This window comes from Camelina sativa, chromosome 19 (assembly GCF_030686135.1).
Source record: "Camelina sativa cultivar CO46 ecotype springtype chromosome 19, ASM3068613v1".
NCBI classification, from domain to species: Eukaryota; Viridiplantae; Streptophyta; class Magnoliopsida; order Brassicales; family Brassicaceae; genus Camelina; species Camelina sativa.
Window position 1 is genome coordinate 4359302 of NC_141898.1, and position 25849 is coordinate 4385150.

Genomic DNA, 25849 nt, shown 5'->3' on the forward strand with positions numbered 1-25849 from the left:
GTGTTTTCTTTTTGGCAAATCCACGTAGTCCTCAAATTTGTTGCATATGCATAGGATTCCAAATCATTTATGTTTGTTTTTCTTTTGTTTCGATTGTGTTTTTAAAGTTTATATTATACAAGATATATATACATAAAATTAGTAAATATATCCACATTGAAGAAGACAAAATAATCATGTGTCTTTTGTTAAATCACATGAAATTAAACTGTTTAAGTAAATCTTAGATCCGAATTTAAATAATTAGTTTCATAATTAAAAAATGCTTTCCAAATTCGTAGTAATTAATATATAATCTTACGTTGTGGGACATGTAGATTTTAAGAACAATACAATGTTCCTAATAAAATCCATCCTCATATATATATGACTCATTTAGGATAGCAAATATCATACAGTTCGTTTAATCCTCAAACACTAGCTACACTATATTTGGGGAATTTTTAATCAATAAGAACCATGTTTTAAAGCATAAACGAGATTACAAAATTTTATGACTAGCTCGTAAATTAAAGTTTTTAATATTGTTGTTACATTCTAATGAATGAGTGAAATGTTTTCAAGATTATACTAAATCAAGTTTATATCCGAAATAACTGATCAACTTCGTGTTCCTTTGTGTGAGAGTTTTCACTTTATACATTTTTTGTATCGATATGTGGATAATAAAATAATATGAATTTGTTTAGCATCCACTGCCGCTTTTAAATTTTTATTTGTTGTAATGTACAATGTGGACAAAGAAAGCAAGTGAAACGTAACGTGCATGGCCTCCAAATCATGAATTTATTCGTAAGAAATATCAGTACGCATTAGAATAATAATATAATACTATATAAGTTTAAACAATAATATCGCAAGAATAAATTGAAAAAGCATAAAATTCCAAAGAATATATTACCAATCGACACCCCAAAAAAAAAAAGTAAAAGATAAGGAGCATGATGGGCTCTTCTTCCTTGGATGGTTTAGAATCTTCATTACCAATTGTCTCCCCTAGTCCCTATTATTATAGCTAAGAGATATAAACCGTGAACGAGTCTATCAAATCCATACATTAATTATTTATCACAACTACTTTTATCATCTAACCTAAAACAAAATAATGATAGTAACTGTTACATTCGATCTCATTACTAGACGAAGCCGCATGAAAGTCCCAGCAAAACAGCAGCTTCATGCGGTAAACATGAATCTTTTAGCATCCTTTTCTGAAAAGTCTGGTTTGTGTTGGATCTGGAGTAAAATCAGGAAAGTACATTTGATTTTTTTTTATATAAATTTTTTTAAAATATACTCCTTTGAAACCGTAGACGAAATAAATTTATTTTGGAAAAAACAAAACATGAATAATCCATATATGTGGACCCATATTATTTTGGTGCTATTGAACAAAAGAAAAATTTCTCTTACAGTCTAAAAATAGTTAGGCCAGTTCTGGTTTTTACAGGATCACATTTTGTTTATTTTGTTTCCACTATACAGTAGAAGAGTGTTTACAATTAAACCGGTCGTTAAACCAGTAAATTACTCTAAACTAGTTAGTGATCTTTTAATTAGCCTAATTGAGAGACCTTGTTCGTGGGTCTCGATAGGCTTTTTATCAGATCAGGCCCAATTGAGAGGATTCTAAGGCCCCATCTTTAATATTTTCGTTTTTTTTTAATTCGTAAAACCCTCAAATTGAGTCTTGAGCGAGGATCGAAGTCGGAGCTCTCACTATCATCCCCTTTGGCGCATTAACACATTTGTCTGCTAAAACCCTAAATAGCTTCACCGCCGTTTGTTGTTCTTTCTCCGCACCGTGTTCTCTATAATCTCAGGTGAAGTTTCTTCGATTTGAACTTTGTTTCGTTTCTAAAAATCTCTTAAGATTTATCTCTATCTTCCTAGCTGTTTCTGTTCTATTGTGAACCATAGATGAGACTGGGGGCTAATCAGAATTAGTCAGGATTTAATGGGTTTTCTTAATTGTAATTGAGTTGTTTGATTTGTTTAGGTAATAAGAAGGAGCAAGATGGAGCTCAGTTCAGAGGATAACAATCTTACGGAGAAGGTTTTGCCTCCTATTGAGCAGGTACTACTAATCGTTGGGTTTGAATTTCTGACAGTTTATTATTTGTGGGTTTTAGCAAAGTTGAAGACTTTGATTCAAATTTGTATGCAGGAGAGCGATGTTGAGTTGGAGACTACAGTTAAGAAATATCTTAGAGGAGAAGGTGCTGATCTTGAGGTATATATAGCTTTGAATTGATGATTGTGGCTTTTGGTTGTGAAAAATGTAGTAGTTGATTGTGGCTTTTGCTTGTGTTCTGCAGACATTGAAAGATAAGAAACTAAAGACTCAACTTGCTTCGAGGGAAAAGTTGTATGGGAAATCTGCGAAAACTGCTGCTAAAATCGAGAAGGTAAGTTTACTACTTCATTCATCTCTGTGTGGATCTTGTTTGACCCTTTTTCCGCTGCTTTGTGAAAATGAAAGAAGCTGTTGTGCATCTCTGTTTTGACGTTGAGCAACTGATTTTAATCTTCTGTTCTTGATAGGTCAGCTCGTTTTGAATTCTTAGTTTTTGTCTTGTGATGTGGTTGTGTTGTTTGTGTGTAGTGGCTCTTGCCTGCTGAGGCAGGTTACTTGGAGACTGATGGTCTAGAGAAGACATGGCGAGTCAAGCAGACAGATATTGCCAATGAAGTAGATTTACTCAGCTCAAGAAACCAATATGACATTGTGCTCCCAGGTAAATGCCTAATAGCTTCCTCTGCCATATCTTTTGTATGTAAATTTTTTTGGTTAGTCTCTGTGATATATATACCCTCTTTACAATGTTAGCTTCTAATTCATTTTAGTGACACTGAACATATGTAGATTTTGGCCCTTACAAACTTGATTTCACTGCAAGTGGTCGGCATATGATAGCTGGTGGTCGCAAAGGCCACCTCGCTCTAGTAGACATGATGAGTATGAACCTAATTAAAGAGATTCAGGTCTGTTTTTTATTTTATTTTATGTTAATCTCTTTATCAGTGCTTGTTTATTTGTAAGATTTGGTTTGGTTCTCAACACATCTTGATGATGTCCTGCAGGTAAAAGAAACAGTCCGTGATGTTGCATTCCTGCACAATGAGCAATTCTTTGCAGCTGCCCAGAAGAAGTATGTATTATCAATGCTAACAAACATCACCTACTGTACGCCTTGTGCTTTGGAGGGTGCTTTGTCTAATATCTTGTCTCGTCAAATTTTGATAGGTATGCTTATATATATGGGAGAGATGGGACTGAGCTGCATTGTTTGAAGGTGAGATTTATGCTTTCCGGTTGAAAAAAAAAGTAACTTATGCCTAGTGTTCTTGGTTATTGACTTTAAACTTTGTGTGTGTATACCAGGAACGTGGTCCAGTGTCCAGACTTCGGTTCCTAAAGAACCATTTTCTTCTTGCATCAGTAAACAAATCTGGGCAGCTACATTATCAAGATGTGACCTATGGAGGCATGGTTGCTAGTATCAGAACAGGTAAAGGCCGAACGGATGTAATGGAAGTGAATCCTTACAATGGTGTTGTTGCTTTGGGACATACTGGTGGAACTGTCACAATGTGGAAACCCACTAGCCAAGCACCTCTAGTCCAGATGCAGTGTCACCCTGGGCCAGTCTCATCTGTCGCATTTCATCCAAATGGCCACCTCATGGCTACATCCGGTAAAGAGCGCAAACTCAAGATCTGGGATTTACGTAAATTCGAAGAAGTCCAGACTATTCACGGTTTCCATGCCAAAACGCTGAGTTTCAGTCAGAAAGGTTTGCTAGCAGCTGGAACTGGATCGTTTGTTCAGATATTAGGAGATTCGAGTGGTGGTTCTTCGTCACATAACTATAGTAGATACATGAACCACTCCATGGTGAAAGGTTATCAAATCGAGAAGCTTATGTTCAGACCATATGAGGATGTTATTGGGATTGGTCACTCGATGGGTTGGTCTAGCATTCTGATTCCAGGGTCTGGAGAACCCAACTTCGATTCTTGGGTGGCTAATCCATTTGAAACATCGAAACAGAGACGGGAGAAAGAAGTCCATTTGCTTCTTGATAAACTTCCACCTGAGACAATCATGCTCGATCCTTCAAAGATTGGTGCAATGAAGCCGTCTAGGAGGAAAGAGAAGCAATCAAGAGAAGAGATAGAAGCTGAGAAGGAGGTGGCCATAGAAGCAGCAAAGAGCACTGAGCTGAAAAAGAAGACGAAAGGAAGGAATAAGCCGAGCAAGCGGACAAAGAAAAAGAAAGAGATGGTGGAGAACGCAAAGCGAACATTCCCGGAGCAAGGGCACAACAACACCGCGTCTAAAAAGAGAAGAATCGGTGAAGATGCTGCTGCGGAGCTACCGGCGAGTTTAAAAAGGTTTGCCAGGAAAAACTGAATGGGGTTTCCCACCTGAGCGTTTTGATTGTCTTTCTCCTCACTTTGCAATTTTGTAGTATGGGAATCGTTTTGATATTGATGTTTTGTTTTAGACAGAATGACAGATCATGAACTATGTAATTTATTAATGTACGTCAAAATGAGATCGGATTTTGGAGACCAAATTAAAAGCGAATGTGCTTGTCATGGAGTGAAATTGGAAATGCCCGAGATTGGTGTGTATCGAACCAAACCAAGGCTTTTGTAAATCGATCCATTGAATATCTTTTGCTAATAAAGTTCCGCAGAAGATATGGCTTTTGCTTCCAAGTGAAATGTAACGTGCATGGCTTTTTTAAATATTTTAAAAAATATATTTTGCCAATAAAGTTCCACAGAAGATATGGCCTTCGCTTACTTTTGCTTCCAAGTGAAACTTAACGTGCATGGCTTCCAATTCCAATTTCCAAATCATGAATTTATTCGTAAGAAATATCAGTACGCATAAGAATAATAATATACTACTATAGTTTAAACAATATCCCAAGAATAAATTGAAAAACCATAACATTTCAAAGAATATCATACCAATCGACACAAAAAAAAAAAGAGAGTAAAAGATAAGGAGCATGATGAGCTCTCCCTTGATGGTTAAACAATTGTCTCTCTAGTCCATATTATAGCTAGAGATATGATTCATATGAAGCGTGAACTATCAATCCATACATTAATATTACAACTACGGCAAAACCTCTATAAATTAATACTCTATAAATTAATAAATACTATAAATTAATAAATTTTGTTAGTCTTAAGTTGGGACAGTGTAAAAATTAACAAAATTCGATAAGATAATAAAATAATATTTTTTTTGAAATCCCTATGTAAAATATGGTCCCAATAATATATATATATATATATATATATATATATTTTAACAACAGAGAATAAAATTAGTTCAAACGAGCCAATACGAAAGGACATTGTTTACATAGGTAACTAAATGCGGAACTGTGCGAACACGCCGCGCAAGATTATCCGCTCTACCATTCTGTGAACGAGGGACGTAGACTAAGGAGAAAGACGCGAACTCCTCTTTATCAGCCTGAATGTCCTCCAAATAAGGCGTAAATGCTGGCCATTCGGAAGGCGAAGACACCATCTTCACTAAGTCGGAGCAGTCGGTGAGAAAGACAACAGATTGGTTATCCGCTCCAATCATACAGCGCATAGCCCAAACAAGGGCTTCAATCTCAGCATGAAGAGGGGATAGACTACGATAAAGGTTGGCAGCCCCCATAGTGGGACCATCACCCCAGGGAGATGTGAAAATCCATCCTCGACCCGCATAACGATCTGTAGCTTTCCAAGAACCATCCACAAAACACATATAACTCGTCAAAGACCGAGGAACCCCTACTCTATCACTACCACAGAGACCATCCGCAGTGGTAATATCGGAAGGTAACACCATATCCTGCGTCTGGGCTAAATTCCATGCTTTCGCCTCATCCTCTGCCAGCCGCAAGATTGCTAGAGGGTTTGAATCCAGATTACCGAACAGTTTGTCATTGCGCGCTTTCCAAATATACTACAAAATCCAGGGATATAAATCCTGTGTTGGTACATTTTTAAACCACCAAAAAAGGAAATCCATGTTCGTGAAAACGGACTCCGAAGGGAAAACACCCGGGGGCGTCGGAAATGACGACAAAGCCCAGACTTGTCTAGCTGGTGGGCATTCAAAGAGAGTATGATTAATCGTCTCCTCCTAAAACCCACATAGACCACACATTGCATCACAGCTCATACCACGTTTCCGGAGATTAGCGGTAACCGCCACGCAACCCGATAGAACTTGCCACAAAAAATGACGGATTTTTGGTGGACACCGGAGCTTCCATACAAAGGCCTGAAGAGGTATAATATCTGGTCCAAATACTGTCGACTTAGCGGAAGCCGTCGTATTCAAACGTAGAGTATATGGTCTCAATAATATCATAAATTAATAATCATGTAAATTTATATATATAGATGATGATATAGTAAAGTATGTTTCTCTTAAACCTCATATATATAAAACAATTGTTATGTTGTATCTTCAAACTATAATGATATAAAATATTCTATAACATTTCATAAAACAGCTAAAACTTTTTAAAATTTTCAATTTCTAAATATGCATCATTTACATTTTCATAGTTCGATAGACTATTAAAATACGAGAATTAATATTTTTATTCATAAATTTGAATATTTATGTCATATGTATAAGTGAATTTGTCTATAATATTTGTAATTCATGGTTAATAATATTTTTTAATTATTTTATGTTCAATTCCAATACCATAAAATTTACAACATCCAAATTCTCATTGACTGTGGAGCATATGTGAATTACTCCAATTCAACTGGAATGACGCCCCTCTACAGCACTGTCACATCAATTAAATTCATGCCTTACCTTAAGCTTCTCATTGGTAAAGATACTGATTTGGAGGCTGTAATACGACATGAGAGACTCCACTTCACATGGCATGTTCTTCTCGTAACTTCACTTGTGCTGAGGTTAGTTAGTATTCTTCCCTTCCTGTTTCATCTCCCTCCCATTCATTGTTATTCTGATTGGAAACTGGACATTGTTGAAACAGTATCTTCTCAAAAAAGGAGCAAGTGTCAACGCTCTTTCTCTGAATCGTCTCACACCTCTTCATTATGCGTGTGGTGTTGGCTGTGAACCCCTTGTGGAGGTTATTTTCTGACTACACATTCCTCAAGTTTCATTTGTATTGATGTTATCTTAAGGGTTTCAATTGCTGTAGGTTCTTCTTGAGAATGGAGCTTTCATTGATCCTCCTAGTGAGTACCTAGGTACACCTCTCAATGCGGCTTGTCTCTTCAATCATCCTTCGTGTGTTGAGCTCCTCCTACTCAAAGGAGCACACACCGAGTTCAAAAACCATCGAGGGCATACTCCTCTTTTGACAGCATTGGTTAATAAATCCTTGGCTTGTATGGAGCATCTTTTGGCATGGGGCGTTGATACAGATGCTAGAGACTTTGCTGGAGCTACAGCTCTCCATTTTTCATGTAGGAGTGGGGATGATTTGACGTTTTTAAAGGTACGGTTCCAGGTTTTGTTTTTTGGTTTTTTTTTTTGTGTTTTTTTGGCTATTCATTTTGTTTTGTCCCAGTAATAATCAATGAATTTATTTACCTTTTGTAATAGGTTCTGGTTGAACATGGGGCTAATGTGAATGCTCCAAATCACAATGCAGACAATCCTCTTCATTTGGTCTGCAATGGTGGCTTCTTGATGAGTTAGTCTTTGTGTTTTAGGTTTTAGGCAGCTTTACTAACTATGACTCTATGACTAATGAAATCCAACTGATTTATGCCAGGTTCTCCTATTGGCCGGTGCTGATACAGAGATCACTAATGGTGTTGGGGATACAGTAAGTATACAATCTTGCTTCCTATTTATACTTGTTCTTTTATTTCTCTATATCCACTCCTCTACTCATCGGCTCTTTTATTCAATACAGCCTCTGCACAATGCTGTGGAAACTTTGAAAACAAGTGTGGAGACTCAATGTGCTATAACACAGCGGTTGCTCTTTGCTGATGTTGATACCTCTGTGGAAAATTATCTTGGAATGGTAAGATGCATATATGTTTTCAAATGCTGTCCAACATTGTATCTATGTATATATCCCTCGACTGACACGTTTTCAGCTTAGTGGTTTTGTCTTTATCTTATAAAATTAATTTTGTCTTATCTGAATTTTGCAGACAGCATTTGATGTCGCCGTTTATGCTGAAGTGAAGGATCTGTTGGGATGATGAACCTGTTTAAAGTTTTTCAATGTCTCCAAAATACATATAGATTTTCTTGGTTGTAAAATTTCTTAAAAACATTAGGCTATTTTGACTTGACAATAATTGAAAACTTTTAATGTCGTTTCCTCTGTTATGAGCTCTAATATTTTGATTTCGTTTTACCCATTAAAAATTTGAAGAATAACAATAATGAATAAAGAAGGTTACATATGACATTTTGAACCATTTTATAATATTCTAAAGCATTCAGTTTGAATAAACAATAGTGAACCATTCTGAGAAAGAAATTCATTTTCATTATCCAAATGATCATCAAACCATGTTCAGGTTTCGCAAGTTCGATGAAGCTTGTCTATTTTCATGCATGTTAAAACTAATTCGGTGTTTGATCAACCACTCCCAAAAGACGAGGATGATGCCATCCAAGCATCCGCTCTGATATGTTATCCTTGTGTGGCTTTTCTGTATAGCTAAACTCACAACCACTCCCAAAATTCGAGGTTTCTTAGGCAACAAATTGTGGTTTAGTTGCCGCATTTAATCTTCTTGTTTCTCAAATTGTAGTGGAAGCTGATGCATCCCTTTATAGAGTAGTAGAGTGTGATTGTTGGTAGGTGCAGGACAGTGAATGTGAATGTTGGGAAGACTGTGAATGTAGACCGTGCTATGCATATGAGCATGAGTATGGAAGGAACAATGGAAAGCAGTCTTGTCCTCAGTGCAAGACAAGATACAAGAGAGATAAGGGTAGATTTTGATTATTTTCCTTTGTGTTTGTGCCACTTTTATGAGTACTTTATTTGGTTAGTGTGATTTTGACATGAGTTGATCATTGCTATTGAAAAGATATGTCGATCTTTTTTTTTAGTTTAGGTAGTCCTGCCACTCCCGGAGAAAAAGACGAGGATGATGGCTTTGCTATAGAAGAAGGTGCTGGTGAGTTTAGCTATACAGAAAAGCCACATAAGGATAACATATCAGAGCGGATGCTTGGATGGCATCTTACTAGTGGGAAAGGGAAGGAGATTGGACACTCTTGAGTATGACAATCAGGAATCTTATTCCTCGTCTCACTAGTACGCAGGAGGATAGACTCTATGCATTTTCCTTCTTCGTGTCATTCACATTAAGCCTAGCTAGCTTGAGTTACCTTGTGAATGTTGGGATCTGGTTTTGCCTCTCTTATTAATTGGTCTCTGAAGAGTTTTCTGCTGCTTCACCTGAAAGACTGTCTGTATCTTCTTATCATCAGATACCAGTGATCAATCACGTAGTTACCCTTTTTTACTAATCTGACCATTATATATATACGTACCAAGGGTTCTCAATTTTGTCAGCACTAAACCCTGTTGTATACTTGAAGCAAACAGAAGGATTGTAGATCCGGTTAGGGATTTTGGCTCAGTAGGATTAGGCAATGCAGCCTGTAAGGAGTGAGAGTTGATGACAGGCAAATGAAGCAGGAGAACAAATCTGTTCATGTGAGCACTCAAGTTGCTTCTGAAAGGGGTTTAGGGGTTATTGATACCAGCACTGATGGCTTTGTTGACGAATCTTTTCTGTTATCTACTTATCTCTTTGGTCCTTGAGGGATGCTACATTTTCTCACTCTTGACACATCTCAATCAAGCTTGGGATTCTTTTCCGTATACCATGCTTATTTCTATGGACCAGAGCAGGTCCTGTATTCTAAATAAGTGATGCGCTGCTGATCCTCTCTTTTTTTCTTCTTCTGAATTGTGCAGGCATGATAGAAGCACGGAAACCTCTTTCAAGGAAAGTAGCTGTACCATCGTCACGTATAAATCCCCTACAGAATGGTTATCCGCTTGTGAGATGGTTCGCCATATCATGGATTTTTAGATCAGTTCCCCAAGTGAACCTTGATCGACTATCTTTGGCTGTGCCTTTTTGTCTGTTTTTGATTAACAGTACTCTGCTAGTGATTTACCTGTGAACAAGGTTTCTTGCTGTACTTTTTGTATGACGGTGCTTCTGTGTTATCATGTGAATCACTAGCAGAAACATCCGAGTTTGCACAAAAGTTCCTGGAAACAACACGATGGACCATGCCGAGAACAGGGATGTTGGAACGAGGAGTTCGCTTTTCAATCAGTTTCCAGCACAACCGGGTTTCTTTCAGATCGGTGGATTTTTTTTTCTTTTCCGTTTTTATCTATTTCTGTATCTAATGAGAAATACTTTCTTCACACTACTACAGGTTAGAGTTTCAGGCAGTCCTACTAATGAGAATAAACTAATGAATCTCGGCACAGATTCACTGCGGCCACGAACAGCTTAAGTATGTATAGTCATATGAGTTCTTAACCCAAGACAAGGATTGTCTATAAGTGAAACAATCCGCAATTCATCACTTTTGATTCCTTCAGTACACCAAAAGTCAAGGGAGGGATGGTACAGAGCTCTTATGGAATTCACAGTCGGCACACTAGCGGGTAGCAATGGCCTTTAGAGAAGAAACCTCCATTGTCGAAAAGGCTCCAAGAAATCACATGCCTTGCCTTGGTAAACATCTCTTTCTATTCAAAACTGCAACTTCATTTAGAATTAGACCAACTGTTGTGCAATTATATATATGTTGAAACGGATGACATGACACTTTCTTCATGTTGGTAATAGTTCTGATTCTGAGGGGAGATGTGGCGACTCAAGAGGAAAGGCCATATGGCAGTGTCATGAAATAAAACTGCATACATTTTGGCTCAAATTAAAGAGGTTTGGAATAGTACTATTATGTGGTAGAAATACGTTAAACTTGAGCCAAATATACAAATTATTCAGTGCCTTTAAGGGTACCAACGTTAATGTTGTATGGGAGAGAAGAAAGGGTCTTTGATATAATTATAGAGGAAGATCGAGAAGGACACAAGGAAACAGCAAATCAGATCCGGAAAACAAACATAACAAGTTCACGACCAAGCATAAAAAGAGAAAGAAGGACGAGAGAGACATTGGATTGTTCAAGAGAGATACGAAGTATAATCAAGATCTGAACTAGATAACCAAGGATTTCATGCTGGTAACGGCAGCCAGGTGGTGCTCCTTGTGATTGTCGTACTGTTCTGCAAAGACCACTGGATCATCTCGGTACCTGGGGCCATGTCCACGTTCCAACTCATAAAGCCAAGACAAAACTTGAGGACGAACAAAGTCGGCAACAGTATGAACATCGAGAGTTAGAGGGAATGCGCAGTCTTCAAGAGCCAAGATGGCGTCGAACTTGGTAGTAGTAGAAGAAGCAGCAATCGCATATTCCTCGAGATTGCTCTCAGGCAGGCTTGTCATGTGCTGCCTGACCTTTTCGAGAAAAGCAAGACTAGGCATGCATCTCATTGCAACAGTATGCAAACACCCAAGAGCAGACACTTTAAGGCGCTTGTACTTGTCCAGTGAATCACAATCGTCCTGGTTCATTAGCTGTTTAAAAACCCGGCCGATTTGGATAATCAATGCCCTTGCATGTTGCACTTGACCTTGAGCGAGGAGGTAGTCATGGTCATTGTAGCGCCCACAGAGAAGGTAAGAGAAGGAGGGATACATAAAATTGAAGGGAGGAAACTCCTTGCTGACGGCAGCGAACATAGCACTAAACTTCATCTGTGCGACCCAAAGCTCGTGGGTGTAGAAGTCATGGATAGTGTAAAACGGATGATTCTTAGGGATAACAGTTGTTATCTGATTCTGAATGAGAGAAACGATGGCATCATCAAAATCATTTTCATTTGGAACCACACTAATCTTCTTGAAACTGTTCTTCACCTCCATCATCTTTGCTTTAAGCATCTCTGCACATGCAAGAGTCCTAATTAATAAAACAATGAGACAATCCAAAGTCACAATAAGCTTCTTTAAGCAGAGAGAGACCATATTATTTTTACCAAATCTCTGCTCTCACAAAGGTTTAATTTGTAAATCAAGGCCACAAAAATTTAGGGTTTCGATTTTCCAAATCAAAGACATTACGATCGTAGTCTAGGTCAAATTTTTACAACGGATCAACGTCCATACAAAAAGAAAACTAACACTTTAGGAAAGAGAAACTTTTACACACAACCACAGGATCCAAGGAGCTCGCGAGGAAGAGGAAGGAGGCGCAGAAGAACAAACAAGCTAAGCTCGTCTTCGTCTTAACCTTAACCTTATCCAAGCAGTTTATGCACTCTTAAACCCTTTTCCCAAGCTTTTTTCTTTTCTTTTATAGTCTTTCCATAATTTAGGGGCCCAATATTAAATATTAAAAAATATATTTTGACTTTCGCTCACTTTTATCTTTCCGTATGTTCTCTAGTTCGAGGCCTGGGCTCTTTGACTTTAATTTTTTGTTGTTGTTATGACTTAAGATTGAGAAGTTTTGAATGATTGGTTGTGTTTGGAAAATTTTGCTGTGTTTTGTTGTCTAATCAACCCTCCAAATACAAAATTTTAAACAAAGACAAATAGAATACATATACAAATCATTCTAAACTACGACGTTGAGTATTCCCTCTAATACGATACAAATCATTTTGATTTTTTTTTTTTTTTTTTTTGTTATGATTTAAAGATGATAAATTTTGTATGATGTCATCCCTTTTATTGGTGGCTGCGATCAAAAACGATATAGTCCACCCAATAAAACATATATTATTGACCCCCGCCCAATACAACATTAATTCAAGAGTCCCTTAATTCAACATTGTTCTACCTCGGCAATAAAATCAACATTAGAAATAACTAATATAAATATCTTATATATCTAGCAGCAAACTAAAAGCTCATCTTTTTTGTAATTCAAGAGGGGAAGCTAGATGAGTTCATCATATGTATGTTGTTGCAAAGTTTCAAGCTATGCGATGTTTTTGGAGGGTCTCACAAGTGGTCTTGAAATAAACAGAAACTACAACATACTTGGGCTCCAATACTAATATAATGGATTTGGGTCTAACTTTTAGAGAAAACTAGGTGGTATTGTTGGACCATTTGAAACGTAAGAAAATGATGAGCTTATCGTTAATTCATATGAACCGTGAACGAGTCTATCAATCCATACATTAATATTACAAATGCATTAATTAATGAAGTAGATTCTCGAATACTTACTAGACAAAAAAAAAACATAACAAGTTCAAAAATTTTACAATTAAGCAAAAAGTATACCAACCAACACTACCTAGACAAATTGTGTACAAATTCTATTTGAAATAGATTTGAGAATTATCATGGGGCGTTGATATGGATGCAAAAGACCTTGTTGGAGATACAACTATCGAAACTCAGTGCACTATAACACAGAGTTTACTCTTTGCTGATGTGTCGAAAATTATTTTGGAAAGTAAGATGCAACATGGTATTTATGCATATATGTTTTCAGCTTAGTGGTTTTGTCTTATCTTATAAAATGAATTTTGCAGGCAACATTTTGATGTTGCCGTTTATGTTGAAGTCAAGGATTTGTTAGGATGATGTATGGTTGCTTCACATACATTGATGAACCCGTTTAAAGTTTTTTATTGTGTCCAAAATACATGATAGATCTTCTTGATTAAAATTTCTTGAAAACATAAGTGTTATTGCCTTAACAATAATTGAAAACTTTTCATGTCGTTTCCTTTGTTGCAAAGTTTCAAGCTAGGAGATAGTGTACATGGCATGAATAATAACTAAATATATATTCGAAACGATTTACTTTATTATTTGTATATTTGTAGTGTGACATAAATTATAGACCCCCGCCCACTACAACATTGTTCTACTTGGCAATAAAATCAATATTAGAAATAACTAATATTTAAGATATCTAGCATCAAAAGCTCATCTTTTTTTTTGTAATTCAAGAGGGGAAGCTAGATGAGTTCATCATATGTATATGTTGTTGCAATTTAAGCTGGGAGATTTTTTTGGAGGGTCTCACAGGTGGTCATGGAATAAACAGAAACTACAACATACTTGGGCTCCAATACTAAATATAATGGATTTGGGTCTACTAGGTGGTATTGTTGGACCATTTGTTTTGTTGGTCTTGTAGATTAGTGAAACGTAAGTGTCTTACTTGAGCCTGAAACATATGCGTCTTTAACTCTTCAATATTGGTTCGTAGGATGTTGTTTATTTCAGTTAATTGAAAAGATGATTTGTTATTACTAGTCAAAAACCCAACAAGAAGAAGAAGTTTGGAAACAACAAGGTCCAAAACAAGGTCCGGAACCAGATAACAAAGAAGCATACGTTAGTAAAATAAATAAAAAGCTGACAAAACATTCATTCTTCAACATATTCATATATCAGCGATAATAAAAAAAAAAGCCCTTTTAGATAACCAAGGCTTCCATGCGTCCGAGTTTTTCACAATGCACTCCTTAGACCAACATCACCTTTGAGGCAGAGATCATATTGACGATCCAGTTCCTCAAGCCAAAGCAAAGTCTGTGGTTCAACAAAGTCGGCAATTTCGTCTTCAGTAACAGGTTTAGGGAATGCGACCGCGGCCAAGCCCAAGTCGTCCCGATACTGGTTCATCAGAGTAGCATCATCGTCCAGATTCGCCATGTACTCCCTGACCCTTTGGAGAAAAGCCAAAACAGGAACGCATCTCTTGGCAAAAGTAAACATACGCGCAAGAGCAGAGACTCTCAGGGACTTGCACTTGTCCCGCGAGTCAAAATCATCCGTGCGAGTGTAAAGAAGCTGGCGTACAAAGTCATCGGAGACTGATTTGATCATGTCCTCAGCATCGGAGACATCAGATAAAGCTAAATCGTAGCGTGCAAGGTTGTAGCGCTCATGGAGAAGGAGGGTGTGCGACCGATTAAGAGTATGGGGGCGAGGAAACTGGACTGAAACCACATAGAGCATCTCTGAAAGCCTTGCCTTCGCAGAGCGGATCATGAGCGCATAGTGGTATTGGATATAAAAGATATGATCATCATCACGGAGAAGACGGAAGCACTCTGGTCTCTGAAACTCTAAAACGATGGCTTTGACAAAATCGGTTTCATTTGGAACCACAGCAGTTATCTTCTTGAATTTGTTCTCCCCCATTAATTTCTGCACAAGCAACCAGCCAAGCAAAATAATAGGAATTACGATTCTCTTTCTTTTTGTTCATCTCTCAAGGCAAGTGAAGGCGAGATTTCAAAAAAAAAAAAAACGTATGCAATTTTAATCCCTAAGCAATTTCTAAAGACACAATACACATCACAAGAACCCTCAAAAAAAAAGAAGAGTGAAATTTTTACCAAACACAAAAGACTTGTTAGTCAATCAAGTCCCCAATTTTTAGGGTTTAAAGAGCTTGCTGAAGAGACTTGCGAATTGCGATAAAGAAAAAAACGAGGATGAGCAGCTTTTTTTATATTATTAGCTAGGGCTCCAATCGTTTTTGGAAGCTACATGACCAATAAACTGATAAAGTTTTGCTTGAGGTAAGTAAGTTCTATAACCTCCATCTAATTTTATATTTTTGGTGTTTGGGTTCTTCGTCTTTCTAAGGCCCAATAAAGAGTGTTCCAAGGCCTACCCAAAATCTCCATTTTTTTTATTTTTATTTTCCGTTTATCGGACGGACAGCTAGAGAGTTTTTTTTTTTTTTAACGAAGAAGAAGAAGAAAACAAACGATGAAGAAGAATGTGTCACATTCCTCCGATTCTTCTTCTACTTCACCTCCCCTTCATCAAATTATCCTAATTTCTCTCGTTTCCTTTTCATCCCATTGAAAAAAAAGTTGTCACCTTTCGAAATCGGAACAATATAACATTTAAAGCTTTCAAGATCATCATTGTTCCCATATAGATCCCAAAATGGGTCTCATCATGTAAGAACAAGTTTTGTGGGATGTTGACAATGGACAAGGAATTTGATTCAAAGCTTGCTCTTCAAGGCAATTCATCATCAAATGGTGGTGGTGAAACTATTTCTAGAAGCAAAAGCTTCGCATTTAAGGCTCCTCAGGAGAATTTCACCAGCCATGATTTCGAACTCGGCAAGATCTATGGTGTTGGCTCTTATTCAAAGGTTTCATTTTTTTTTCTCGATTCATGAATCAATTCAAATTATTGTTGGTTAAAAATGTGTCCTTTATTTGATTCGTCGTATAACTTTAGCTGGATTCTTCTTCTTATGTGTGATTTGAATCAGGTTGTTAGGGCAAAGAAGAAGGAAAATGGAACTGTGTATGCCTTGAAGATCATGGATAAAAAGTTTATCACCAAGGAGAATAAAACAGCTTATGTCAAATTGGAGAGGATTGTTCTTGATCAACTCGAACATCCCGGGATTGTGAAACTCTTCTTTACATTTCAAGATCCACAATCACTATGTAGGTAGTTTCTATTCATTCAAGCGGCTTTGTTTCAAATACAACCATGAAATTTTATTCACTAGTCTCTGTTGCTTGAAGGGCTGTGATAATGAGTGATACTGGATCCTTCTTGTTTTTGTAGATATGGCGCTTGAATCTTGCGAGGGTGGGGAACTTTTTGACCAAATCACCAGAGTAAGATACCACTACTCAGAATCTAGGAGGAGACTAATACATAATTCTCAAAATGCAGTTGTATTATTGTTTGTTTTTGTTTTGATTTGTGTTTGGCAGAAAGGTCGTCTATCAGAGGATGAAGCTCGGTTCTACAGTGCAGAAGTTGTGGATGCTCTTGAGTATATACATAATATGGGACTGATTCATCGAGATATCAAGGTAGTTTCGTTTTCAGAGATCATCTTTTTTCTTAAGACCCAACAAGAACTCTATTTGCTAATTCTTCCCCTGAATTTTGAATGAGTAGCCGGAGAATTTGTTGCTAACTTCAGATGGACACATTAAGATTGCTGATTTTGGAAGTGTGAAGCCAATGCAAGACAGTCAAATCACAGTACTTCCTAATGCAGCATCCGGTAATATGAATTCCATGAATCTTTTTCTATATTCTTAAGCTTAAGGTCTTTCTTTGAGATTCAGGATTTTAAGCATGTCTATTATATATTCGTGACTTATGCAGATGATAAGGCGTGCACTTTTGTCGGAACGGCTGCTTATGTTCCTCCTGAAGTTCTAAACTCCTCTCCAGCAACTTTCGGGTAAGAGTTTATTGTTAGACCAAACTTTGACCACTATGTGATGATATATGGACTTTTTGGTTTTGATACTCCTTTTAGTTTTGTGGATTACTACACGCCTCTTACTTGGAACAACTTTTCTTTGGTATTTTCTGGAACATATTCAAACAGAAATGATCTCTGGGCGCTTGGCTGCACTCTGTACCAAATGCTTTCAGGAACTTCTCCATTCAAGGATGCTAGTGAATGGCTCATTTTCCAAAGAATTATAGCCAGAGATATAAAGTTTCCAAATCATTTCTCAGAAGCAGCAAGAGACCTCATCGACCGATTGCTAGTAAGATAGGCTTCACTTTCTACCAGTCTTTGCTAGATCAGGAATTACAAGTCGGGTTCAAAAGCCATTGTCACCAATCTTTTTTGTGTGTGGCTATGGTTCATCTTAGGATACAGAACCTAGTAGAAGACCAGGAGCTGGATCAGAAGGCTATGCTTCTCTCAAGAGACATCCTTTCTTCAAGGGAGTTGATTGGAAAAACCTAAGGTCACAAACTCCTCCAAAACTAGCTCCAGATCCTGCGGTATTTACCTCCTTTAGTTACTTCTAATTGGCGCACCAAAATGTTTCCCATCTTGTACTTTTCTTGATCTAGCTTTTCTTTCGCAGTCCCAGTCAGCATCTCCAGAGAGGGATGGTTCTCCATGGAACCCAACACATGTTGGAGATGCTTCAGTCTTGCAGAACGATGGACACGGCGGACACTCTGAATCCTCAGGTTCCATAACTCGGCTTGCCTCCATAGACTCTTTTGATTCGAGATGGTGAGACACTACGAGGCTTTTACATATTTCTGGCAGACTCATGGGTTTTAAAATCTAATTCGGTCTTCGTTTGTTTGCTTTGTAACAGGCAACAGTTTCTAGAACCAGGAGAATCAGTTCTAATGATATCAGCAGTGAAGAAGCTACAGAAAATCACAAGTAAGAAGGTGCAACTAATACTCACCAACAAACCGAGACTGATATACGTTGACCCATCAAAGCTTGTAGTAAAAGGGAACATAATCTGGTCTGATAATTCCAACGACCTCAACGTTCAAGTTTCAAGTCCTTCACATTTCAAGATTTGCACAGTAAGACACAATCCAGTGGCTCACTTGTTCAGTTTTATCCTATACAATTGATATGTGATTATTGATTCTTGTTTTTGTTTTGGCAGCCGAAGAAGGTTTTATCGTTTGAAGATGCGAAACAAAGAGCTTTGCAGTGGAAAAAGGCAATTGAAACTCTTCAAAACCGTTGAGACTCGTAGCTGATGATGTCAATTCATTAAGTCCCTTTTTCCCCCATTTCCTTGATTCAATTGATTACACCTCACTGTATGCATACAAGAAGTTTCTTGGGCCGTAGGTTTCTTCTCCGATCCCAGAAGATGATAACTGAAAGTTGCATTAATCTGTTTTGAAGTCCTTACTGACAGATTTATGAATGACAGTAACCAAAGTAACACCTAAGCTAATATGGATTGGTTTCTAGTTTCAGTTTTGGTTTGGTTCAGTGATAATCATATTTCGTTAAGTTTTTGATTCGGATTGTCTTGATTACGGTTTAATCCAGTAGAACATTTTGCTGTCCAATGTTAAAGAAAAATAGTGAGTTAAGAAGAGTCATTGAATGACCGAAACTTGTTCGAACAAAACACTAACCATAAAATACGGTAATTATAAATAGTCAATTTATTTGAAACTGTACATCACTTTCACCCAACTTTTTTTCACTTTTAACCAAAAAGAATCATAGATCTAAATTAAATAACTGTTTAGTGGTTAAGAAAAAAAATAATGTTTTTAGCTATACACAAAAGTAACAAGATGAGAAACTCCCTTGTTCCAAAAACTCAGGGTGTCATTGTCAGTTTATATGGTTATGCTCCCGCCTTTTCTTCAGACGGGTTTTTATTGATGATTCTGATCCTCCATTGGCTCTATACTGTTACAAATATCACAGCTTCCTTCAGAATTTAATTCTTTCATTTAGATTGGAAATAGCTATCGTCGATGGCAAGCCGGTCAAACGCATCAAAGTTTGCTTTTAACCCGACAAACTGACTTCCAACATGAGCACATCCCGCTTCAGGCCATCGACATAATCCTTCTCTTGTACGCAATGGACACAACGCTTCACAAACTCGTCCTATCGGGTTTTCAGATCTGTTTTCTTCAGACATTAGTGAGATTGATACAGAAACATCTGAGTTGTTCCCTTGTCTGTTTCGTCTCCTAGGGTTATTCTCCAGAGAGCCTGCCCTTGGGTCGTCTTCAACGTCAGATCTGCTGAAGTTAATCTTGCAGCCGAGTGATTGTACTGCTCGTGTTAAAGCTCCATATTCCTTGGTGGCTCGGTTTGCTGATTCCCTAGCTAACCAACTCATATGTCTCTCTCTTAGCAACTCTGCACTTAATGACTCCATTGCGAAAGATATCTCGTCCACTCTTCTTTCTGCTGCTTCTTTCTCCTGTTTCAAATCAATTAGAATGTTAAAAGCTTTGACACACTATATAGCCAAAGAGAGAAGGTAAGAAGAAGATGAGTTAACTACGTTACCTTTTGCATTTCTGAATATTTCACTGTCATAGCTCTACATTGTACCCCGATATCTGCAGCTTTAGCTTCCTCGGGACAAGCCCAGCGGAGATGGAACTGGGGCCAAAGGGTAGGAGCTAAAGATGCTGCCGGAGGCAATAATGGGCCATCATATTTCAACGGATCATAGAATGGGTTACAATGGACATGAGAAGTTGCACTAAATGAACGCAGATCGGTCAAGTAAGCCCATATGCATCCGCATGCATCAGCAATCCCACATTGTTCCCTCTCTTTTTCACTGAAATTTACACCAGGTCACAATTGGTCAAACATAATACATTAATACCAATTGGTTTCTACAACGGAGCTTCTTAAGAAAATTTTACCTGTTGCATAAGAAGTTCCCAAAGCGACATGAAAGCAAGCAATCCATAAAATCTACCAGGAAAGTCTGAAACACCAAATATTACGGCAAAAGTAGTAGTATTATTACGGGAAGAAGCTGAACATGAAACTGTCAGAAATGTGTTCGGCTTCATACATACCGGAGAAAACTGAAAAGCACAAGGATACATCCGCATCAGCTGTGAAACGCTATCAATCCACTGGAAACACATATATGTGAACATAGTATAAGCTGTTGGTCGGCCAACCCATTGAAATAGATCTAAAACAAACCAAAAAGTTACTATAATTGCAAGATGAATAGCTGCTCGCTCACCTGAATAAATATAGGCGAATAATTGTTATGCCCATGGGAAGAGTTTGAAGATTGTGAGGCTGCTGATCCTGAAGACTGACGCACAGGAGATGAAGGGAAACTTCCAGCCGAAGAAGACTGTCTTGGTAAGTCAAAACTACCGGATCCTGATATGTTAGGCATTCCTACACGATCCGAAAACGGGTGACCAAAGGCAAGCCAATCCTTTTCGACAAGAGCCTGATGTGAGTTTAAGAGAAAAAGTACATAAGAAAACGGGGTAGCAAACAAGAATATTGATGCACAATTAGTGAGAAAGAACATATGACTGATACGGTAGCATCTCCATTCGGGGAAGTGCGAAACATGAATGGATATGAAGAATAGAATTCAGTATGCTACTCCCAGTCTAAATTGTAAATCATTGAATCAGTCTAGTTACCAATTTTACAGTTGTGAAACATACTCTATGAGAAACCATATCAAACTAAAAGTCAAACCTAAATTAAAGACTTTCGTAAACTCAGTCACATACAAAAACAAGAACCCAGAAACACCAAATCAGGACAAGGAATACCTGAAACCCAGCAAAAGTCCTGTAGTATGGATCAAGTAATATGCATGCAAGAGAAACCAGCTGAGTTGTTCTGTCCCATCCATCACTGCGCAATGACATATGATGAATCATGACATAACAATCATAATAATAATAATAGAAGCTTTTGATTAAAACAAACGCATCTTCATCTTATTACAGGTATATAAATTGGTATCCAAATGAAATAGTTAGCCGGTGAGGTGAATCAGGTATCTAACCTGCAGTGCACAAGAACTGATGCCGACTCCATAGCAACACGAGCAGCAATCCATGCTGCGCCAGCTAAAACGTTCTGGATATGTATCAGCCAACCACTGTCTCCAAGTAAAGATACTGAAGCAGACATACTACTAAGATTGCCTCCTCCCCAGGTCCAACCACCGTGTCTCTGTAGATTCCACGCATACATATATCTTAATGATTAGCACCATAAAACTGTAATACATCATCTTGTATTCCCCAACTGAATCAGTCAAAAAAGTTCCTGGATATTCAATACTCACTAAGAACGATGATCTCCCATCAGATGATGTTGTACCGTGCATGTCTAAATAATCTCTAAGGCGGGAAAAGCTCTCCCTCATTCCATGTATATTGTCTATGCCAAAGAAAACAATCTGCAGAAAGAAACACCATCACTAAAATCATGGAATTCCAGAAGATCAAGACTTTAAGCATCAAAACACCAAGAAATTCACTTACTTCAGATTGAAAATAGTTTGACGATGATTCTGAGCCGCCTCCCATGGCTCCATTTGCTAATGCATTTTTCCTAGGTCTTGCATCGGCAATATATAGCTTCCTATGAAGTAGAAAAAAAAAACATGATGAGAAAAGTACATCTTTGTGAACAACTGAATATATCCCATATGAGCTCAGTTCAACACAAGCTTGTGAATGAAAACCAAACAGCAAGTAGATTAATAGAAACCAAACAGACATTTTGATGCATTTAGAAGATAATCTCGTGTCCACCAAGACCAACAAGAGTGTGAATTCCTTTTATGAAATGCATTCATAATCCACAACTTTAACTCTTTATAGCGAAGCATAAAATACAAGACACAAGAATTAACCAGACTAAAGGAACATTAGAAGCTCACCTTCGTTCTCCCTTTGCATCAGCTAACTGAGAGCAGAACGCAGCAACAAGTTTTTCATCAAAACTACTGTTGGAGTTGAAACAAATTAAACTTCAGAATCTATCACTTTGTGAACTTTGAAATCCAAAACTAAAACTAAACAATTATCCAAATGTCTCATCGTGAAATTGAAAGTCTGATATACCTCCTCATATTCATCATAAGACCCACAAGAGGTTGTGATGAGCGTGCTATCACAGCTCCACTTCCTGCAATTGAGACCAAAAAGCATGTCACTTGGAAACAATACCACCATCATTAAAATGGAATCAGCCAAAATATGTGCATTTCTACCTTGCTGACACCACGTGATCACAGGTAAACGACATCTTGCCCGGAAAGAACATGCTTGGAGTAGCTCTTCATCACTACAGCAACACAGACTTGTTATTTTTTTAATTTATAATTCACCATAGGAACATGGTCTTGTTCCAATGCGGAAAAAGAGACATGCCAGATAAGTGAAGAGGATTTTTCTGGAAAGCTCTTTAAATATGAAGACAGTAGTACTCAAAGTCTAGAAGGGATAGATAAAGAATTTTTTAAAATCCTGAAAAGATATCAGTGTCATACCTTATGGATTTTGGAACCATAAAGGCAAATGGGTACGTCTGACACAAGTTATAATTGGAGTTCAAGTCACTTATTCGCCACAGCTCATTGGACAATGTGAACGAACCATCTTCAATCATATCCGCTGATGCTCGTATTGAACTTTTTCCGAGAAGACGGAAATATTCATTAAGCAATCTTTCCTTTGGGTTTGCGTTACCAAATTTGGAAGGCCCACAAGCAAAAGTATAAAGATCCCATACTCTCTCTGGCTTGCAACATTTCAGTAATGCATCAAACACTGAACGTCTCTGCAAAAGTATGACAGGTTATACAGATTTCAGGGAGAAATGAGTAAGGCAGCAAAATAGTGAAAGTTTCACCTGCTTGGTTCGAGGACGAAAGCCATAAACAATTATCCTCATGTCTTTTCCTGCACCACGCAAGTGATCATAGCATCAAATAAAGTTGTAAGAAAAGAAGAAAACACTTCAACCAACATCACTATGGGAAGATGTCTATTGTCCAAGATAATATTCAGACGTTAAGACTTAACAGTCAAGAACGCAATTCAAAACCGGAGCGGATTTTGAGCTATGACACAAAATCCAGACAAAAAAAAACCTACTCTAAATCAGATATAGCAAATGATCAAGTCCGGAAACATACCAGTGACCTGTAAAAGACGTCGTGGTGGATTCCTGTCAGACTGACGAGGGTTGGATTGAACTTTCAGCACCTAAGTTCACCACCCATGAATCAGAAATACATAGAATAAACAATGTAAAAGCTTCAGAGCCTAACTAAATCAATATTAATCACATAGCTCTCTCCCCAGGGTATAGCAACTGACCAATTTGTTAAACTTCTCAATAGTTGCCAATGGAATTGTTCCGAGTGGAATGACCTTTCTGGTTCCTTCACTCTTCACAAATAGAAAAAATAATATATTGAATATAAGTACGTTCAAGACCTGTATTCTACATTTTCAAACAATCACATTGGCCAATTATGCAGAATCTTTGCGAACGGATGCAAGAAACAGAGGAAAGGCAATCTCATACCAAAAAAAGAATACGGAAATTTGTCACCAACAAGGTTCCTGCCTCATCGGTGTTAATAAGCACAACTCCATAACCCTGTAAACAAGGTCCAAATATCAGATAAAAGATTCAAAAAAAAAAAAAAAACAACTTCTCCATACAATTATAATGGGACATAACCAATACTGGATTCCACACTAATCTACAAACAACACGAGTGAAGCAAAATAGCATACCAAGTCTCAAAATTTCAATAGCCAGATATGGTAACAAAGTTCCTAAAAAGGAAAATTCGAATAAAAGAGATCACTTTGACCAACTCTAAAAAAAAAAGCATACCTCGACGACGACCTTCTCCGATTCCAGCAAGCAACTCAAATTGGCAAAAGAGCCTGACCCTGAAGCTGACTGCGGCGACCCATCAATCAAAAAGAGAGAGAACCAAACAAGAAACATTGAGCAATCAATTCAATACAATACAAATAACCAGAATAAACATGAGCATTTTTGCGCATAAAACGACATTCACGTGTTGTCTGTGTGAATTGTAGGTTAAAAGGGAAGAAAACGTGAGAAACCCTAAGAATCAAAGAGGGGAGAGAGAGAATTGAAAGAGGCAATTACATCGAGTTTGGTCCAATCAAGCGTATCCCAACTACCGGTACCATCCATCATCTTCTCTGATTCCGAATAACCACGCAGCGGCCTTCCTCTTCCTCGCCCAGACGGTGGTCTCGGCGGCGTCATCAAGAGAAGAATAAAGAAAGAGAAACCAGAGAGAATGAGACGGTGATGACGAAGCTTTCACCTGCCGATCAACGGAGCAAAACGACGGATTTGTAAAATTTTAATACGACACAGTTTTGGAACGGTGCTGTCGTGTTTTTTTTGTTTCCTTTTGTACTTTATTTTGTTAGCGTTATCTATTTGTTTTTAACTAATTTATCCAGCACCTGAATACTTGAAAAAACTGAATACTTGAAAAAAAATAGAAAACACATGACCAATAAAAAGAAAAAGTTTCAAATTATGAATACAAAGATGTGTTTTTAGTTTTGAATACGTTTTGCACCATTTCCGGTGCTCTACCAATGTCAAACTACAATTTATCATTCACATTCCTATCAAAAAGAAAAAGAAAAAATTACAATTTATCACTGGAAAATTAGTTTACAAATTCTCCTAACTCAAGTTTTGTAAGATTTGACAAATTCTACCACTTCAATCCAAATGATATGTCGGTGCTTAACTTCTGCTAATCGCTCCTCTTATGATGGTATACTTATTTTTTTTATATCAAACGTTTTTTTTTTCTTTCTCGATGATATACTTATTTCTTTTTGCCCCTAGCTTTCCTTACGTTAATCTCTTCTTTTATGATGGTATAACCTCTGCATATAATTGCAGTAAGGTTTGATCACATTGATTTAGTCACATACATGGTAACCAGACTATCGGCGGCAAGGGCCAACCCTAAGGCGAGAAATGCTGCAGGAAGGACACCGCGATCGATGGTCGACGATCCTGCTGTCAAGAATCTCTTGAACTAGTCAATACATCATTATCATAATATGTTATGTTAAACTTTTTTGATAAATACTTTAAGCTTTTAAAACTTGCAACAAAAATATAATTGGTAAAATTTTAGCTTTTAAGATTTTAAATTAATTTTAAAGTTTTTAAAGTTTTTCTCAATCAGAGCCAATAAGTAAAAAAATACTACAACAAACTACACGTATAGTTGAATGCAAAATTAAATATATAAAGTAGGTCTTGTCTAAATTAGTTTCTACATATATTATTTGTAAATGGAAAAATTCATGAACCCAACGAGGATATGTAGAATAATCAGATTAAAGACTTCTATATTTAGTACTTGATTAATAACCAGTTAAAAGTTGTATACTCTCAAACAAGAAAGTACTCCCTTTGTTATAA

At 37.4% G+C, this 25849-nt stretch overlaps 7 protein-coding genes across 9 annotated transcripts; 3 read left to right on the forward strand and 4 right to left on the reverse strand.

The window, feature by feature from the left end:
* The first annotated feature begins 1389 nt into the window (after positions 1–1389).
* Positions 1390–4583, forward strand: LOC104764768 (putative U3 small nucleolar RNA-associated protein 7). The gene is made up of 9 exons (XM_010488365.3): positions 1390–1823; positions 2000–2077; positions 2168–2233; positions 2319–2408; positions 2606–2738; positions 2867–2985; positions 3085–3152; positions 3248–3296; positions 3386–4583. Exons 2-9 carry the CDS (start codon positions 2018–2020, stop codon positions 4415–4417), a joined length of 1617 nt encoding a protein of 538 aa, XP_010486667.1. The 5' UTR covers positions 1390–1823; positions 2000–2017; the 3' UTR covers positions 4418–4583.
* Positions 4584–5356: 773 nt separating this feature from the next.
* LOC147920148 (uncharacterized) lies at positions 5357–6400 on the reverse strand. Its single transcript, XM_087503142.1, has 2 exons — positions 6211–6400; positions 5357–5976 (listed from the first exon to the last, which is right to left on the reverse strand). The coding sequence occupies exons 1-2, from the start codon at positions 6398–6400 to the stop codon at positions 5357–5359; spliced, it is 810 nt and encodes a 269-aa protein (XP_087359268.1).
* Positions 6401–6814: 414 nt separating this feature from the next.
* On the forward strand, positions 6815–9278 carry LOC104767420 (uncharacterized). Its single transcript, XM_087503143.1, is given in 10 exon segments — positions 6815–6899; positions 6902–6966; positions 7050–7148; positions 7221–7520; positions 7628–7693; positions 7800–7853; positions 7944–8057; positions 8191–8231; positions 8859–9041; positions 9107–9278. Coding segments are annotated over 10 exon segments (1179 nt in total).
* Positions 9279–11121: 1843 nt separating this feature from the next.
* Positions 11122–12407, reverse strand: LOC104767421 (nucleolar GTP-binding protein 1-like). Of its 2 annotated transcripts, none has more exons than XM_010491449.2 (2): positions 12283–12407; positions 11122–12044 (listed from the first exon to the last, which is right to left on the reverse strand). In XM_010491449.2, exon 2 carries the CDS (start codon positions 12040–12042, stop codon positions 11254–11256), a length of 789 nt encoding a protein of 262 aa, XP_010489751.2. In that variant the 5' UTR covers positions 12043–12044; positions 12283–12407; the 3' UTR covers positions 11122–11253. The 2 variants fall into 2 exon arrangements, with proteins under 2 accessions (XP_010489751.2, XP_087358154.1); XM_087502028.1 differs by lacking the exon at positions 12283–12407 and adding an exon at positions 12138–12270.
* Positions 12408–14352: 1945 nt separating this feature from the next.
* On the reverse strand, positions 14353–15653 carry LOC147920149 (nucleolar GTP-binding protein 1-like). The gene is made up of 2 exons (XM_087500412.1): positions 15474–15653; positions 14353–15282 (listed from the first exon to the last, which is right to left on the reverse strand). The coding sequence occupies exon 2, from the start codon at positions 15274–15276 to the stop codon at positions 14581–14583; it is 696 nt and encodes a 231-aa protein (XP_087356538.1). The 5' UTR covers positions 15277–15282; positions 15474–15653; the 3' UTR covers positions 14353–14580.
* Positions 15654–15715: 62 nt separating this feature from the next.
* Positions 15716–18876, forward strand: LOC104764769 (3-phosphoinositide-dependent protein kinase 2). Of its 2 annotated transcripts, none has more exons than XM_010488366.2 (11): positions 15716–16249; positions 16373–16553; positions 16678–16730; positions 16830–16931; positions 17020–17128; positions 17233–17311; positions 17462–17627; positions 17737–17871; positions 17958–18112; positions 18201–18423; positions 18510–18876. In XM_010488366.2, the coding sequence occupies exons 1-11, from the start codon at positions 16070–16072 to the stop codon at positions 18591–18593; spliced, it is 1467 nt and encodes a 488-aa protein (XP_010486668.2). In that variant the 5' UTR covers positions 15716–16069; the 3' UTR covers positions 18594–18876. The 2 variants fall into 2 exon arrangements, with proteins under 2 accessions (XP_010486668.2, XP_087358156.1); XM_087502030.1 differs by having other exon boundaries at positions 15808–16249; positions 16373–16557.
* Positions 18877–18992: 116 nt separating this feature from the next.
* LOC104767422 (phosphatidylinositol-3-phosphatase myotubularin-1) lies at positions 18993–24993 on the reverse strand. Its single transcript, XM_087502029.1, has 19 exons — positions 24536–24993; positions 24251–24319; positions 23933–24007; positions 23722–23793; positions 23538–23607; positions 23252–23301; positions 22890–23179; positions 22611–22684; positions 22462–22525; positions 22278–22343; positions 21877–21976; positions 21678–21791; positions 21393–21562; positions 21154–21238; positions 20598–20816; positions 20422–20481; positions 20263–20327; positions 19895–20174; positions 18993–19805 (listed from the first exon to the last, which is right to left on the reverse strand). Exons 1-19 carry the CDS (start codon positions 24656–24658, stop codon positions 19320–19322), a joined length of 2532 nt encoding a protein of 843 aa, XP_087358155.1. The 5' UTR covers positions 24659–24993; the 3' UTR covers positions 18993–19319.
* Between the last annotated feature and the right edge of the window lie 856 nt (positions 24994–25849).

What these genes read in the sequence shown, in the direction of transcription:
- LOC104764768 (XM_010488365.3), top strand. Translation starts at nt 2,018, where the DNA reads ATGGAGCTCAGTTCAGAGGATAACAATCTTACGGAGAAGGTTTTGCCT. An exon ending in GAGAAGGTGCTGATCTTGAG is followed by an intron (nt 2,234 to 2,318) that starts GTATATATAGCT and finishes TGTGTTCTGCAG; the next exon opens with ACATTGAAAGATAAGAAACT. An exon ending in CTGAGCTGCATTGTTTGAAG is followed by an intron (nt 3,297 to 3,385) that starts GTGAGATTTATG and finishes TGTGTATACCAG; the next exon opens with GAACGTGGTCCAGTGTCCAG.
- LOC147920148 (XM_087503142.1), bottom strand. Translation starts at nt 6,400, where the DNA reads ATGATATTATTGAGACCATATACTCTACGTTTGAATACGACGGCTTCC. An exon ending in CGCTAATCTCCGGAAACGTG is followed by an intron (nt 5,977 to 6,210) that starts GTATGAGCTGTG and finishes ATATTTGGAAAG; the next exon opens with CGCGCAATGACAAACTGTTC.
- LOC104767421 (XM_010491449.2), bottom strand. Translation starts at nt 12,042, where the DNA reads ATGCTTAAAGCAAAGATGATGGAGGTGAAGAACAGTTTCAAGAAGATT.
- LOC147920149 (XM_087500412.1), bottom strand. Translation starts at nt 15,276, where the DNA reads ATGGGGGAGAACAAATTCAAGAAGATAACTGCTGTGGTTCCAAATGAA.
- LOC104764769 (XM_010488366.2), top strand. Translation starts at nt 16,070, where the DNA reads ATGTTGACAATGGACAAGGAATTTGATTCAAAGCTTGCTCTTCAAGGC. An exon ending in TCCTCTCCAGCAACTTTCGG is followed by an intron (nt 17,312 to 17,461) that starts GTAAGAGTTTAT and finishes ATATTCAAACAG; the next exon opens with AAATGATCTCTGGGCGCTTG. An exon ending in CACATTTCAAGATTTGCACA is followed by an intron (nt 18,424 to 18,509) that starts GTAAGACACAAT and finishes TTGTTTTGGCAG; the next exon opens with CCGAAGAAGGTTTTATCGTT.
- LOC104767422 (XM_087502029.1), bottom strand. Translation starts at nt 24,658, where the DNA reads ATGACGCCGCCGAGACCACCGTCTGGGCGAGGAAGAGGAAGGCCGCTG. An exon ending in CGGAGAAGGTCGTCGTCGAG is followed by an intron (nt 24,008 to 24,250) that starts GTATGCTTTTTT and finishes CCTTGTTTACAG; the next exon opens with GGTTATGGAGTTGTGCTTAT. An exon ending in GGACTTTTGCTGGGTTTCAG is followed by an intron (nt 20,817 to 21,153) that starts GTATTCCTTGTC and finishes AACTCACATCAG; the next exon opens with GCTCTTGTCGAAAAGGATTG.